Genomic DNA, 17,637 nt, shown 5'->3' with positions numbered 1-17,637 from the left:
AACGACCCCACTACCGCCAGAACCAACCTACACGAAGGGATGAAAGACATAGCCGAGTGGATGATGAACAGGCGCCTGAAACTGAACTCAGATAAGACGGAAGTCCTCATCCTGGGATCGTCGCCATCCGCCTGGGACGACTCGTGGTGGCCCCCTGCCCTGGGCAGCGCACCCAAACCAACAGACCACGCACGCAACTCGGGCTTCATCCTGGACTCCTCCCTCTCCATGACCAGACAAGTCAACGCCGTCTCCTCGTCATGCTTCAACATCCTACGCATGCTACGGAAGATCTTCCAGTGGATCCCCACCGAAACCAGGAAGACGGTCACCCAGGCCCTTGTCATCTGCCGACTGGACTACAGCAACTCCCTCTACGCCGGAACCACTGCAAAACTCCAGAAAGACTTCAGCGGATTCAGAACGCCTCAGCACGACTCATCCTGGACATCCCCCGACACAGCCACATCTCCGCACAGCTAAGAAACCTGCACTGGCTCCCCGTCAACAAGAGAATCACGTTCCGACCCCTCACCCACGCACACAAAGCTCTCCACAACCAAGGCCCAAGATACCTCAACGACCGCCTCAACTTCTACACTCCCACCCGCCAGCTTTGATCGACCAGCCACGCCCTCGCCGCCGTCCCCCGCATCCGAAGAGCCACAACGGGAGGAAGATCCTTCTCCTACCTGGCCACCAAGACGTGGAACTCCCCCCCCCCACCCACCTCCGCCTGACCCAAGACCACCTCGCCTTCAGGAAGCAACTCAAGACCTGGCTGTTCGAGCAGTAGCGGACCCCCCCCTCCACAAGCGCCTTGAGACCCTCCGGGTGAGTAGCGCGCTATACAAATGCTTTGATTGATTGATAGTGTCAGTGTGTGTGCAAGTTATGGTGTGGGTGTGTCAGCATGTGTGTGGGAGTGTGTGTGCGCAAGTTGTGTGTGAGTGTCAGTGTGTGTGTGTAAGCACGAGTCAGCATGTGTGCAAGGTGTGGTGAGTGTGGCAGCATGCTGCGTTGTGTGTCTCTGGGCTTCGGCAGGTCCTGGCTGTTCCCCAGTCCAGGCGAGGAATGTGCTCTCCTCCCACATCCTCAGCCAGCCTCCTCCGTCACTCCCTCCCACTCCCTCCCTCCTCCTGCAGCCTCTCCCTCCCCAGGGACAGCGGCCCTCCCCTGGCCCATCCCCAGCCCACCTTACATCCTCACCCAGTCTCACCATCTTCTATCATGTTCTTCCCTTGTCTTCTTTACTAAGATGTCACCTTAAAAGTAAATGCTGCCGCCATTTATTTATAATTTATTTTGATAAATAACTCGAGGACGTTTCTCTATAAAACAGACTCTGTGGATGCTAATCCAAAGGGCGCCCTATTTACTGGTAACAACTTAATAGTGTTACAGAAGCAGTAAACTTCCTGCTCTGGATGCCGGTAAGTTTGAAGGTATACCACTTGTGAGAAGTTGGCCTGATATATGATGCTTACTAGTTCTAGTGATCACCTTGTATCAGTCCAAACAACCCTTATGGTGATTGGTTGTAAATTAACCTTATAGACCAGCTATCCTAATGGTAGTATGGACAAAGCAGTCTTAGGCTAAACTCTTGGCATGTGAAGCCAGCTGTTTTACCACATATAACCCCTTGAATACCAAATGAAAGGACACCACACAGGTAGTTATGAAAATAAACAAGATATTTATTAACTAACAAACACCTCTGAACTCTTTATGAGATCAGAGGGCTAAGCACATGACAAGACTCTTAAGAAAAATACGATAAGTGTCACATGTTACAATGTTGCCCTAGGGGCGCAACTAACCATATACTAAGTAAACGGTATAAGGAAGTCGATAGAAGGAATGGAGCTGTCCAGAGGCTGTAGGATCGCTGGGACTACATTATCCTAACTTTAGGTAAGTAATAGGAGGCCCACGGAACGAGTGTGAACTCACACGCGAGATGCGTAACAACGTCTATGGACAGTACAGTTCAAGAAAAAGGTGAGTACGGACAATCCTGACTAGTTAGGACTAAAACGACTGTGGAACTGGACACTAGGAGAGTCAATCTACCCTTGAGCACCGAAATACTCTTGTTACCTCACCCAGGGGCTGCGGGTGCATAGGTGCGAAGTCGTGTCGGGTTTCTGCGTTGAAGTCTATAGAGCCTGAAAGAAAAGATGCTGCAGGCGACCAGGAGGGAGATGTCCGGTGTGATCCAATGGTGGATCAGAGATGCTGAAGACCTGAAAGCAGAGGGGGCAATGTTCAAAGTCACTAGCCAGTGACTGAAGTGGAACCAGGAAGGAACCAGATGCTGTTGTCGCGATCAAGTGAAGAGTGGACGCTTGACTCTGCAGCCACCTGGACCAGGAGGTGTCTTCGACGACCAGGATGGAGGCACGAGCTGTCCCACGCAGGCTCTCGCTGTCGGCGGTGTCGGATCCGGAGTTGGAGTCTACAGGCAAAGGCAACCCACGCGGTGAGTGGAAAAGACGTCTGGTGCGGACCAGGAGGGTCCGGGGTGCCTCTCTTTTGGAAGGAAGCAAGGGCCAGTCGGGAGCAACCAGATCAGCGGTGTTGATGTTCATGGATCGTCGTCTAGGAGGCCACTAACCAGCCGGCAAGTGACCAGACAACGCGTCGAGCAGCAAACGGGCAGAAGGGTCCCACGCAGATCTCGTGGATGCTGGAGGGCTGATCTTCGGGCAGGTGCTGCTCGGGGCTGGGGCTTCTCAACCCCCAAAGCACTTCGTCGAGGTTACCTCAGAAGTTGTGCTGGAAGCGAAGTGCAGTTTCTCCAGGATGGCCGGTCCCACGTTTCTCGTCGCACCCACGGATCTCAGCTGTGCTGCAGATGTGAGTTGAGGTGGGAGAGGTCTGGGAATCCGGGTCTCGTCGGGCTCTGAAGTCTGGATCCTCGAGGGAAGACGACAAAGTGAAGCCGCTGGACGCTGATGGTGCCTGCTTGTGCAGTGTGGACACTTCTTGCCCACAAGGGAGATTTCTTCAGTCTTCTGTGTAGAAAGTCGAAGTCCAGAGTTTCCTCTTGTAGAATTTCAGTTCAGGATTAATCTGATTTGGAATGGGACCCGCTCCTACCTTTATCCTGCTAAAGGGGGCTGTACTATCACTAGGTCCCTCCAATAGGTGGGACCAGAAAGGGGGTGGTTACACCCCCCTATCCTTTGTCCGGTCTTGCGCCAGAGCTGGGGCTGGAGTGCCCCAGCAACTGGTTTGAACCGGCGTATGCACAGGGCACCTTGTGTGCCCCAGGCAGGTCTCATTCCTTTCAGCCCTGTCCTACCTAATACACAAAATCCTATTTGGGGTGGTGCTAGCACCTCCCAAGGCAGGAAACCCTTTGTCCAAGCCTCCCTCGCTGGAAGGACTCCCAGCAGCAGGAGGTCAGACTTGTGTCTGTGGTGGAAGCATCCATTTTGTGATGCTGAGGCTCGAGTTAACTTTAACCGGGGTTCACAGTTACATACATGTTGTGTCCCTTTAAAAGGGTGGAATGCTACCCCCGTCTCCAGAATTGGCGAGGGGGTAGTATTCCAATTCGTATGACACCTTACTCGACATATTTTGATAATGCTATGCCAAAGTTAGCAATAACCACAAGGTTATAATGCACATAGGAGTATATGGTATAGCGTTATCATGGAAACAGCTAAAGGACTTGGTTCCGAAAGCTGTAGACCGGCTCAGCTGATGCCAGAGCACTATCTCATATAATTCCAAGCACTCTGCCTCCAGGATTGTTAAGGCCTGCCATAGGAGTGACTTATACGAGTATATGTGTCCATGTTGGGGTTAGATATATGGTATACTATATCTAAAGCAAAGGGTGATTACACCACCTTGCCCCAGCTGATTGATCAGACAGTTGTGTCAGATTTGGATGGCCAGCCAGGGGTGGGATAATACATGCTGCAGCCCCTGGTAGGCCCTGGGTGCAACTATGCCCTGGGTACCTAAGGTACACTGTACAGGGGCTGATAAGGTGACTCAGTATCCAATTAGATATGTACCTAGAGTACATGGAATCCATTTTACATAGAGAGCAGTGGGCCTGGGGTCCTGAATAGCAGGGCCCCAGGTCAACTAAGTCGAAAAACCACCTAAACACCAGGCAAAAAGTTGGGGGCAACCATAGTCAGATATCCACCTTCCTACACCACTGATAAAGCAATTGTGATAAAAATCTTTACGTCCAATATTTTAATTATCCTTGGTGAATGGAATTTGACTGTTATGCTCTTGTTATCGTCTCTAAGGTTGAAGCGAAAACAGATTTTACCGTTGAATCAACTCACAACCGCAAGAGGAGGTAACATTTAAGAGGAATCTATTGGTTCTTTTGGCGTTCTCTAGTATTTCCGGTCCACTAGTAATTCTATAAATATTCCTTGCTACAAGTGTTTTGTTTTGCATCCTTCCTCATTCTAATACAAAGTATGTATCTCTTTTGTTATTCAATTCGATCACTGAAAGTCTTGGTTAACTCTTTTATTATTTTGTCCTAATTCCTTTACCGGATACACAGTTAGCATCTAAATAGATAAGGAACACTCTTTGTCCCATGAATCACAAAACTGGAGTGGTCATATTATTTACATACATGCTTCCTATTGCTTAAAGATTCTTAAACCTGAATACTAGTGTGCTATAATCTCACATCTCAATTGTTTCTCCACTATATTCTTCTGGGTGTTTGCTGAACTTGTTGTTCCATACTTTTTCTTCCTTTGTTGAAAAAAGAAAACTGAACCTATTACTAGGTCTAGTCCTACACTTCTCTTTTTATTCTGCACTTGGGTTTGTTACATTTCTCTTTGACTTTCACACTGAGTCTCATCCTTAACATAAGGAAGCATTTGCAAGGCAATAGTTCTCGCATTTGCAAAAGTATGGGCTATTGGCATTGTAAATGACTATCTGGCACATGCATCAACGTAGGCTTTTGCGATTCCTTAATTGCAATTATTAAGGAATCGCAATTAAGGAATTGCAAAAGTCTATGCATGTAGGAATTGCCTAGGGCATGTGTGTGCGCAACATGAAACTTTGAAAAATGCACAAAAGTGCATTTTTCAAAGTTTTTGCTAATTACAAACTTCATGGTAGTTTGCTAATACTATTAGCGAAATCACTAATTTTTTTACTTTAATGCATTGCATTTAAGGAATCTTTATTTGGGATTCCTTAAATGCAATGGCAATTTAAGTAATCGCAATTTAGAGATTCCTAAAATTGCGATTTTTGCATTTGAGATGATGCATACCAAATGCAAATATACCGGTAGCAAGGGGGCAGTTTTTGAGAATCTGCCCGTTTGCAACCGGTTTTTGCTTTGATGCATGTGCCTGAATGTCTTATGTGTTTCGCAAACCTGCAAGCGGTGCGTAAACAGGCACTTTGTACAGATAGTCCTAGTCCTTCTCGTAAGCAAAGGCTATAAGTAGCGAGTGCATGTTTACGAACCTCTTGCAAGTTTTCAAAACACATAAATAAAAAGCATTGTAATTTACAATGCGAATAGCTCAAACTGTTGCAAAAGCGAAACCTACTGCACTGCAAATGCTTTTTAAATATCCGAGAGGGGAAGGGGAGCTACAATAAAGCGTGTGCATGTGTGTGTGGGCAGGGGGAGCGGGTGAAGGGGAGGCAATGGAGGAGTGGATATTTAAGGAAAGGAAGCAGCACATGACATGGAGAGTTAAAAAATGCATGCACTCTCACAGCGTGTTTAAGTCAGCCAATCAAGTATGGTAGAGAGAACATGGTCCAACGAATGGGCAAACACAAGAAGAAGATGCAAGCCATGAAATAAGCAAGCAAATGTGAGTGACAAAAACAACTAATGGTAAGCAAAAGATGGGCTCTAAGCAGACTAAGTTTTTGGTGTGGTCTTAAGAGGTATTTCACAACCAAATTTGTAGGCGAGACAGAAAAAGGGATCAGCATTTGAAGGGGTCCTCAGCACAGTTAAGCAAGACCTATACTGCAAGTAATGTATACTTACTCCTATGAATCAATCCTAACCACACCATTCAGCAGACTAATGGGATAATTACAGATCACCATTTTTGTTGCACATGTAAAAAGTGTCACAGACTACCATACAGTATGATAGAGGCCACAAAAACAGTCTTAATAACAATAGTTAGGGATAACAGGCTGCCATCTTTGAAGAGACACCTGTCTTTACTAAACACAAATTGTGTATACGGAGAAGAGCGGTCATTATAAAAAGGAAAAAAAGTGAAAGGTCGGTTGTCCTCATTATCGATTTCTCTTGCAACGGAACCTTTCAATTGGGAAATCATTATTTCTGTGAATTGTATGGTTTGTCACTGGAGCAGTAGAGTAACCTTAGTAACAGTGTGTACAGTTAACAGCAGGGAACACTTGATAGGGGTAACAGTAGGTGTCCTCTAAGGAACACTAAAAATAAATGTAGTATGTCATGGAAGAGACTAGACAAAAAGAGCTGGACAGTTAATTGGGGAGCAGAAGGAACATAGGGTTCTGGAGACCTCGACTGAATTCCAGGTGGTTTAGGTTTTAACCTGATCTGGTCCAGTAACATGTTCTACCATTTGAGTGTCAAAAATGGGAATGCTTGATTCACAGTTTTGGTTTTCCCCGCAAAGAGATCACCTGCTCCAATTGATGCAGTGGAGCATTTCAGAAGACCCACAGATGCTGCATTTCCTCTGTCCAAATGAGAGCTAGAGTGAAGAAAGTATTTCCCCAGAGTGCTTCAGTGTAAAAAGTAAATGACTGCAAAGGCCCAAACCGGGTGTGTGTATACATGGAAAATACGTAATTACAAAAAGAACAAGGCAACATTGCATGGCGTCATTTTTCACTACAGCAAACAGACCTCTATAAGCTTCTCTCACTTCAAAGGATGGCCCAGGAATAAATATTGGATCCCACACACCAACTCTTCAGTACACATCTGGACCTCTGGATCCTCACCCAGAAACCAGGATTTCTGTGCTGCTGAAAGGATTGCCACTCTGCTGGACTACTACCCTCTAGCCTGGGAGAATGGACTAGACCTGCATCTGTTGTACCCAGAACCCCAAAGTGACTCCAAGGGCTAGTTGGCTGGCCTCCAGACTAGAACCTCAGGAACAGAAGGCTTCAACACCCTTTAGCCCACCACCAGGACTTTGCCATCTTGAAGTCCTACCCTTCCAAGTGGTGCCACCCCAATCCTGGGTACTTAGAAGTGGGCCTAAAGTTGCTCTGCCTCCCCATCTGCAGACTCAGTAAACCAACACATCTCCTCTGCTGTGCAGTGCAAACCCAAGCAGAACCAACGCATAGACTCTACCGCAAGGGTTCTCCTAATGCACAGAACTCTGCATCGACATCGCAGCTCACATCAGAACCACCAGTGCAATGCTTTCCGTAAGTAGGCCCTTGCATCATAAAACCTCTGGTCAACAGCTGCCTCGATGACAGCGCATGGCCTGACAGCTCCCAGGAATAGACGCACTGCCTCGATTGTGCGGCGCATCCCCAATACCAGAGTTCACATCCCAAGCTCGTGGACGGGATCCTCGGCCACGACGCAGGATTTCACATCGCAGCTCATCAGAACCAACAAATCCTCACAGCTGCGTGACGCAGCTTTAGCGCAGGACCTAGTAACGCTACACAACCAGGATCTAATGTACTATGTTCAGCTGGCTTAACTGAGTCACTGTAGCCAGCCCATGCTCCAGCGCAGTGAGCCTGTACTTATGACTTTTTCCTGGTCCAGTGTGACTAGACTGCCACAGTTAGGACTTTGAGCTTTTCTGCATTATTTTTCACTGAGATCTCATTGTTTTGATTTTTGATGTTTTGGGTTTGTTTTATTTATTATAAATTACCTTTTTCTTCTGAACTGGTGAGGGATCCTTCTGTGGTGTTATTTCACTGTATTATTCTTTGAAGTGAGAACAAATACTTTGCACACTGCCTCGGAGTTAAAGAGGACCGCTTTGTGCCAAGCTACTAGAGGGTCGAACACAGATTAGTTTAGGGTTGCTTGTGACTTCACCCCAACAAGGAGTATGGTTTCTGTTTGAGTAGGGTTTCACCTCCCTCAACCAGTAACCAGATTTCGTACAAGAGAAATTTCTCTCTACCATCTTCAAATTGTACCATTTGGCTTATAATTCCGCTTTTCAAAGTAAACCACTTTGTACAGGTCTTCTAATCAGGTCTGAAGGCAAGGATCCTTGTCAGTGTTACAAAGGCGTAGAATGGCGACCTTAGCCACACCCACAGGTGTAGTAAATCACCTATTCTAGAACAGTGAAAGACACCGTAGGGCACAGTCATGATAAGAATTTTGGGAGCCTCGAGCAACAAATATTTTGGGGTGTAGTTGTTCGGAACAACTATGAATTTTATTACTCCTTTTCTTCTCCTTTGTTAATTCAAGTACCACAATGCCAAATAAGAATGAATTATATGTTGATGAGATGGAGAAATAGTAAGAAGTATACAAAAGCAAGACTTAACTTTCCCAGGAGCCCTTGGGCAATTGCCCACTTTGCCCATCCTTTGAAATGTCTCTGCTGGAGAAGTAGATTATCATGTAAGAGCGCTATCCTAGACATCAAAGGGACTTTGTACCTGAAAATCAAGATTCATGTAATACTATATTTGGCGCCAATAAGCATGAATATTCGAACATTTGCATTTCACAGTACGTGAACAATATTGTTATGTTCTCCATACCTCCAACACTTACATCATTGCAGTTTTGACTTTAGCAGTGTCACCGGAGACCAGTGCCAACAGTGGAGAATTTGACGTGTAACTGTACCCTTAGCCCTTTGTTATACTCCACAAGTATTTTGTCTTATTCATCCTCCTGAAATTGAGTTTGTGGTCTATTTTCCAACCACTGACACAGATCATTAGTTGTTTATAACAAGAAGTTGGCACCGACCAGTTAGCATACAGGCATGATATTGTACTCCAAAAATCCTTGTAAATGTACATGTACTGTGCTACAGGGAAGTTTGTGAATGGTGCCAGAGATTTGCCCAAGGACTCCATTGGCGTGTGTGAAATCTAAAATAATAGCCATTTGTGTGTGAATGGGGGGCCATATCCTTGGAAAAGTGCAGTAAAGGATTTCAGGGAGTTGTGTGTAATGATGTTGACAAGATATTTTATGTTGTGGTGCTTCCCGATTTACCAGTTGAGCGTATCCCTCCCTATTCTGGTGGTGGCATTACACCATAAGGGTACTACCTGATTTTATGTCCATGTAATTTATTAGGAATTGTGGGCCCTTCCCCAAAAGTAATCTGAGGCAGATATGATGGGTGTGGTAGTCAATCTTATGCAGCTGTATAGTGTAATATGGTCACCTGTGGTGTTAATATTCAGTGCATGCCAGTCAATGTGCACACAAGGAGGAGTTGCTTTGTCCATGGATAACAGGTAAACAGTGTGTGCTAGTTGGTGAGCCAGCCGGTAACTCTCCGTGTGTCGCAAGTGTAGGTCCTTCTTTGGTGTGGTAGCATACAACTCTAAACCTTTTAATTTGAGCTTCTCTGCACTACTGACAAAACTAGAGAAAGTCTTCTCAATCTCAGTTATACATTTTTTCAAGCCCTTCAGAAGAATCATACCAAAAAGATTATTAAATTAATTTGAATGATTTGGACCATGCTGCAAAAGGAAAGGTTTAGACTTGACCATTTCTGGAGGTCTATTTTCATTTTATCAATGAAAGGAGAGTGGTTGTCCAGAATCATGTCTCCCAATCCTCGGCTGGTACATACTATTGAGTACTTCAATCTATAGGTTAACCATCAGAAAGATAGAGCTATCACAGAGGTTCTCATAGTAGCAGGAGTCAGGGGAGAAGCTTCACATTTAGACCAATTCATTTTGTATCCGGAGAATGTCGAAACATATTTCTTTTTGTTTCACCAATGCAGTTGTGTACTCGAAAAGGTTATTGAGAGCCAACAACATGTTGTCCACATAATAGAACGCTTTAATTTTCTCGCCCTCTGTCATAAATCCTTCTATCTGTTCAACTCACTATACCGCAATCAAAAGGGCAAGTAGACATAATAGGGCTAACAGGGGACAGCCTGGTCTGGTCCACGGTGAATTCAGAAGAAGAGTGAAGTGAAACCTCTGCATTTGATTGAGGCCATAGGGTTATGATAGGTCCCTTTGGTCAAGGAACGGAAATTCAGCTTGTTACCCATGCGTACAATTTTTCGAAATAGATATCCCCATTCCACCCTATTAAGCGCTTTTTCAGCGTCCAGGAAAAAATAATTTTCTCATCCAAGGCAACCATATGATGTTGGAGAGGGTGCAGAAGTGATTAGAGAAAGAATGACGTGGTATAAATCCTAAGCGGAATAGAATGAATCAATAGGGGGTGAGTGTTTCCAGACTGTGGCTAAAATGTTGACAACAGCATTGTTACTCGAGATGGGCCAGTAATTTGAGCATTCCAGGGGGTCTTTAGGTATAACTGATATCCTGGCCCTGACAAATTCATCCTTTAGATGTTCTTTGTCTAAGACCTCTTTGAAAACGTCTGTTAACAATGGGATAACCAAAGGTTTGGTAATCTTATCATTCTATCTGGAAGCCATTCTCCTCAAAGGGCCTTATTAGTAGCTATACTGCCAACTGCTTCTGCAATTTAATCCTCAGAGATTTCTCTTTCCATTGTATAAGCCAACTCTTTAATCAGTCATGGTATCTGTAGGTCCCTGAAGAAGGCTTCCTCCATTTCTGGATTAGAGTGAATAGAACCTCAAAGTATTTTAGGAATTCTTCTGTTATTACTATCTGGTGTGTTATTAGTTCCCTTTCAAATTTCCCTGGCAAAGGGCTGGGATTGGTAAAACAGATCAAGCTTGTCAAAGCAGAGCCGCCAGCTTCTAACATGCCTTTTCCAACCTTTCATAATGCTGTTCACTGAGCTGTAACAAGGATTTCTCCACCTCTGTCGTACATAAATCATTAAGATCTGTTTCAACCTTTAGTAAGGCTTTTAAAGTGCTATGTGATTGGGATTCGGAGTACACTGCAGACAGGGTGTGGATTGTGGATTCCAAACCAAGTGTAGTTGTGCATGCAAGTTTATTTGTAATTGCCACAGCTCTCGTTAACAGACAGCATATGCCCTCCCCCCATGTGTCTTCACAGATACAATTGTATCTTTATTTTACTTAAGAAATTAGCTGAGCTGGGAGTGTAAGCATGCCTTCATACGCCATAGCCTCTTAGTTGGTATTATCATGCCCACTTCAACTGGATGTCAATGAGATTGTGGTCCAAGTTCCTGCTTGATATTATTATTGCCTGCAATAATAATTGCAATTGTATTGCAAGAAAGAAGTTGATTCTGGTACGAATATTGTGTAGGCAGGAGTTGAAAGTATATTCCCCTCACACGTGGATGAAGTAATCACCAAGGTTCCACGAGGGCATTATCTTGAATAACAGCCGTCAAAAGGGGCCTCACTTTATCATGAAGCAAGTCAGGCTACTCAATCTATCCAGCAAAGGGTCTACAGTAATAACCCATTGTCCCCCCAGCAGTACTTTAGTTCTTCCAAAAGAGATGAGGAGTCTGTATATGTGAACATCAGTTTTGTCACTTGTTGGGGCATAGATTGACTGTACGAGGAGGTAAGTACCATGGATTACGATTTTTGCAAACACATACCTGTCCCCCAGTTCTGTGAACTAAAGATTTCAATGCTAAAGGACTAATAAATAACACTGGAACGGTAATCCAGTATTTACCTGAAATTGTGAACAAAGCCCAAACTCTCAGGGAATAGTACTCCTGTCTCCCACATAGCTCAAACAGCGCCTGGCTTTATATTCCTAAAACAAGCCACAAAGTTATTGATCAAAGTTTCATAAGATTACCAAAATATGCCCTGTGACATTCTGTACCAGAAAAATTCTTCAGACAAGTACCTTATCTGCTTTAGAACTGGACATAAAAGGCAGTAGACAAGCAAAAAGACCTAAAACTACAAAACACTGATCTTCCTCCACATCTCACCCATATTCACAGTTCACAGAAGAAAACACTTCATGTTCATTTTTCAAATTCCTTCAGACAAATCAAAATGCTTATCACTAATTACAAGAACCACTTCACTCTGATTTTCAAATCTCCTATTTACAGTCATCTACTCATCCCTTACCAGATGTTCAATAAATCAACCAAACCATTGACCCTCATTAACAGTCCAACCTTACAACTTCTCCTTCTCCGCTTGGATTAAGAAGGTGAAAGTCAATGAGACAAGCCTCGGGAGCGATTGAGCCAACAATACCATAAATGATGGACACCAGCTTCTTACAGGTAGATGCAAGAAGGCAGGAAAGCACCTACTGTGTAGGAGCTCAAAGCATAGCCAATATGAAGAGTTGTAAAACATTGAACTTAATATACACCAATGAGGCTTTCTCAAAACACAATTGGGCCTTACACAAATTACCCAAACCCATTTTTAAGTAGGTCCATAGCATCACTGTGCCTACCTAGATGACACTATCCCCATCTACATCCAGTAAGAGCTCCTTCTGTACAAACACTGCTTCACTACCCACAAAATCCACTTGTGTCATTCTCTTCCCTACTCAGGCCCTTGCCATTCTAGCACCTATCCAATGGAACGCTCAACCGCTTCAGCAGACAAGAAAAACCTCATCTTTCCATATAAAGTTCCTAAATATACTAAACCAATCACTATCAGGAGCACCAACACTACCAGTGCTGTGAAAACGTTGCTTAACTTCATACATCATATATAATGCATTACTTGGTCTTTACTGTTTAGACTTGCATTATTCCACTCACCCATCATTATGCAGAACTTATGTATGGTTTACGTTTGAATCTATGTTTAACATTTGTAGTGCAATGGCTCAAGAATTCAAAAAACAATGCAGACCTTTACTTTACAAACATTTCTATGCGAAAGTTGCTTTAACTTCAAGCCACTTCACCAGTTTCCATCCTTTTGCCATGAAATCAAAACAGCCCAGATATTCTTAAAAAAAAGTTACCCTTTTTTTGCTCATCCATTTCTGCCATTTTTTGCTGAGATTTCCTGAATACTCTGAGATGTGTAGCAAAATCATCCACAAGACGGGTAGTAAAATAAGGCTGCCAATCTATTTCTTTTGACCTGACAGAAAAGAAATGTTTTAAATATTCACATTAAACGCATTTAAAATATATTACAATAGTTGCACTTTGTTTCATCAATTCAGAGAGAGAAATAAAGTGAAATTGACCCCTCTGCCCACAGCAGATCCCACTAAAAGCATATCTATAAGATATTTTGTAATTTAACTTACAAAGAGACCTTATTTTGCTGCTACTTTACATAAATGATGGAAAATGTTTAAAATATTGAAAATACGTACACTTTTAAGCCCACACTATACCACTTGGAGTAACATACATATGATACGTAGAAGCAAATGGGACATAAAACATTCAAAAAAACCTCTGAAAAGGACACACATTGAACATGTTTTAGATCAAGCCTGGGCAGTGCATGCGCTGCTCCCCAAGGCATGCTGTATTCGGTATATGGGCTATCAGGGACTTTGGACACACCCACCACTTTGGTTGGTTAGTTGGGCTGCTTTTTAAAATTCCTTTTCTCTGGTTGGTTAATATTGTGCATCTGTCCCCCCTTTCAGTGCTTGGTTCCCTCCCAACGGACATCGGCAATTGATTCTTTTGGTTGACCAGCCCTGCCCATCTCTTGCTTGCAAACCCTTCCTCCTACCCTCTCTCCCCCCGCCCAGTCAAACGTAAATGCAGCATCCATCTATCCATGTCGTTATCTGGAGGGGGAACATTAAGGCCCTTTTCTACAGGCCGCTGGCCAGCTGAAGATCGTTGAGGGATCCCGCTGGTAATATCAAGATTAAAGAAGTATTTGCAACGCTACAGGTCTCACATTACTGAAAGTTTGACCTACTGGATTTGCAAATAATAATGCAATGCAAATAGTTCAAACTTTCAGGAATGTGAGACCTATTGCATTGCAAATGCTTGTTGTAGTTTACCACAGGGAGAAAAGCACTATATACCTAGAAAGAGCTGTATCGAAACTGCAGCTGCTGCACATCTGCTAAAATACACATCAAGTGTTAACCTCATGGGCGCTATTGTAATTACGGCCGTATGCTGAGATTTTAAAAAACCCATGTTACATGACGAGCTGGGCTCGTCATCAGCGTGCGAGGAGGCTACACCATGACGAGCCCAGCTCGTCATGAGCGTGGAAGGGGTTAAATGTTGCCTTTTTATGCTCAGCAAACCTTCAGCGTCTTCCTAAAATTATGCTTTAGTTAGGACTACAGGACTTGGGGCTTGATTACGAGTGTGGCAGTCATCGAGCAGGCTGCCACGCAATACCCCGCTACAGGACCACCAAAACCGTACACAGACTGCCTGCCAGATTAGGGGGTTTTCTCTTGATCTGGCGGGAAAACCGGCTTTGGCTTTAACATTGTGGTGCCTTTTTAATAGGCCCCACTGTGGGAACACCAAAGCCTGGTTCCTGCACGGCATGGACTGTTACATCTATGCCGTGCTGGAAAGGGGGTGCATGCAAAAACGGGGGTACACCATGTGCCCCCCCTGCATGCATCCCATGGCCCTGAGGAAACACCTCTGTAGGGCCCCCTAAGTTCTCACTAACCGCACTTTTAATCGTGGACTCACCGCCATTGAAAGTGAGGCAGTCAGGAAACTCCTAATATGCTCAGCAAAGCCGCAGCAGCCCCTTTAAGCATATTCAGGATCTGACCGACGAGCCTCCGTCGAGGGATCCATGAACCCAGTATTTGCAGCAGTTCTGTGGTGGTCCCACAGCTGTGTTCATAATACTGAGGGCAGATCACCAGTCTGGCTGTACAGGGACCGCCACCACAGGTTTGGCGGTCTGATGGACCGCCGAACTCGTACTCAGGCCCATAGTCTGTTTTTATTTGGGAACCAAATTTAACAAATTAGCTATTTCGAAAACAGCATGTCAAAACATGCTGTCTGAATATGGAGACCCCTGAAATAACTTGTAATAATTCCTGTTAAAAATATAAACTGACCTTAATTAATTGTGTATCTTTTCATTAAACTGTATTATGCAAACATAATGACAAACTTAATTAAATATAGGATGCGCATATCCTGAAATTGTGTCACATCTGGAATAGGAAAAAATAAATTTCTTAATCCTCAGGGTGCAACTCACAGTGCATGCAGTAATGGAGTCCAAGTTGGTGAAGAGGAGGGGTGGGAGAAAGAAGAGGCACATAGTGCTCAATTTGTCTTATTAATCCACTGAGTGGGGACCCATGTTTGTATAGGCTCCCAAATGCATCCTATCCAGCCATCGAGTAAACATACAACCTATTACCTGAATCTCAGGATTCCCTACTATATTTAAACCTCATCTGCACACACCATTTTTTAATTTACTGCCCTTTAGAAGTCTTGTCCTGCATCAGCCTGTGTAAACACATGGGCCTCATACTCTAAAGTAAACTTCCGTCTCTTGGAGTACTAAATGAGGCCTCTGGTTTCAACTAAAGCAGCTTCTTCATAATGTGTTGCGACCCTTACCACCTTAGATGTGTTTGCTTGGCATAAATCAAAGAAAGAGTGTAGTCATCAGTCAACCATTATAGAGAATATCTTCTATGCATTAATATGAGGATTTCGTAATTCTTCTCAAGGAAAAACTATGTGACTATAACTTCGGCTACAACTTTCTATTTACCCCTGAACCGCTCTAGGATTATACACTGTGAAGTGATGTTCCGATTCAATCAGATTAACTCGAGAGTTCAAACGTTTGTGCAACGTTCAGACTTTGTCACTCGGGGTGAACTGATATTCGGCTAAGCCAAATGATTAACACTCTGGCCACTGTTCACAGGGTGCGTTTCTCTTCTGCTTCCATGCAAGCTATTGAAGCGATCAGTCTTCGAACAAAACATAGTTAACCTACTCTGCTTACTGAGCTTTTCTCCTCTACTTTACTCACACTGGACAGCAACTTTACCAGCTTCTCTTGGGTTCTAAAACATATCTGACGCTTAAAAGAAAATATCTTCAATCAATTACTTTGCATAATGTTTAACAGTATGCTACAGTTCGTGCATTGCAGTCCGATTGTGGACTCCAACCAGTAAGGTCCCTTATTGTTTGCACCAGCTAAGTCTTGACAATTGTTTGTCATATCTAGGGTAAGGTAAGCTCTTGGTTGTAAAAACGCTGTCTCTTAAGAAGCACCAGAGTGCCTGACTCCATGTCTGCACCATGGTGAGGCTACTTGTGCAGGGAACGCAATTCACTTTAATCAAGGGCAGGGCGGATCCTTTATAACTTTGTTTTGGCATGAGCTGAAGGGAAGAACTTTCCAGGAACGCTCTAGACTCCAGTAGAAACCTCTGACAACTGTGCACACACATGCGGGAGGCCGATCGGACTTCACAGCCTTCCGCTGTGGAGACATCGAGAGAGACGTGCCCAGCATTGCAACCGGAGCAGCGATCAGGCCTGCGCACCCTTGGGGTGTGGACACTGGGGGTGACTGCAATGATCAGATGCTTGGGAAGAAGAGTGCACTGTGAGAAACATCTGAGCCACAGTGTTCCAAGCGGCTGTCCCCACCCCACCCAGGGTGACCTGCGTGTGCTCCCCGACATCCGGTTATTGGAAGGCGGCTTGGGTGGAGCAAGGAAAGGCCCGGAGAGTGACACCATTTCAGCACGGTGTCCTGTTAGCGTGGGCGAAAGTGCAGGACTTCGATTCTATATTAAATCTCTTAACGGAATGCTTACTGGGGGCCCATCAAGAATACACTAGGAGGGCTGTTGAGTGAAGGATGATGTAGTGTGTGTGTAACTTTGGGAGCATCAGTTTAACAATACAATCTCCCTTACAATAAACTTCTGGGATCTGACAAACCTTGGAGAAAACAGAGCCCAATACAGCTTGCCATTGCAGATGAGCTATATGAATGCCATGATGGCTCTGCCTGGACAGTAATTAGTGTGGGTGTAAGCCATCGCAGAGTAGGTTTAATTGAACTATATTTTGGTTTTCTGTAATTTACAGATATGCGCTTAAGGCTGGGCTATTACTGACATTTAGGGTAATATCTAGGATTTTACACACAGTTGGCTGCTTGCCTATTCGGCATAACTTCAGCTACAATCCTCTGTATCCCGTGGCTCCAAAAGGGGCACCTTTATGTGTAGAAGTCACCATGGAAAAGGGAGATAACAAGAAAGCCAAACTAGCGTTCAAGAACTGGCGTACCATGAGGGCCTTGTTGGCCAAGGAAGCAGAAGCATTGCGGGAGCCCGCATCGGAGCAGAGGACTAGTGGCGGTCACTACTTAGTGGGGATAGGGGTGGTGGGGAGTGGAGGGGGGACTAAAAGACAAGAAATTTTTACTTACCTGCACGACCGCCACCCACTTCCTCTCCATCCTCTTCGGTGAAGTCCAGGAGCAGGAAGGAACCAGGAAGCGCCCAGGCTCCCACCCAATCACAACGCTGCCTTACAGCAGTGTTGTGATT

The 17,637-nt window shown here is 44.5% G+C and overlaps 1 protein-coding gene across 10 annotated transcripts in view; it reads right to left on the bottom strand.

Moving 5' to 3' along the window:
- The window catches only part of SNX13 (sorting nexin 13), a 598,803-nt gene that overhangs the window by 425,359 nt on the left and 155,807 nt on the right, over positions 1-17,637 (bottom strand). For all 10 annotated transcript variants that reach the window (XM_086941899.1, XM_086941902.1, XM_086941894.1 and 7 more), the window contains one exon: positions 13,093-13,214. In XM_086941899.1, the coding sequence (XP_086798025.1) occupies positions 13,093-13,214 (122 nt within the window). The remainder of the gene's footprint in view (positions 1-13,092; positions 13,215-17,637) is intronic.

This window comes from Lissotriton vulgaris, chromosome 10 (assembly GCF_964263255.1).
Source record: "Lissotriton vulgaris chromosome 10, aLisVul1.2, whole genome shotgun sequence".
NCBI lineage: Eukaryota > Metazoa > Chordata > Amphibia > Caudata > Salamandridae > Lissotriton > Lissotriton vulgaris.
Note: the sequence above shows the minus strand (reverse complement) of the source record. Positions and strands in the feature narration are given on the sequence as shown.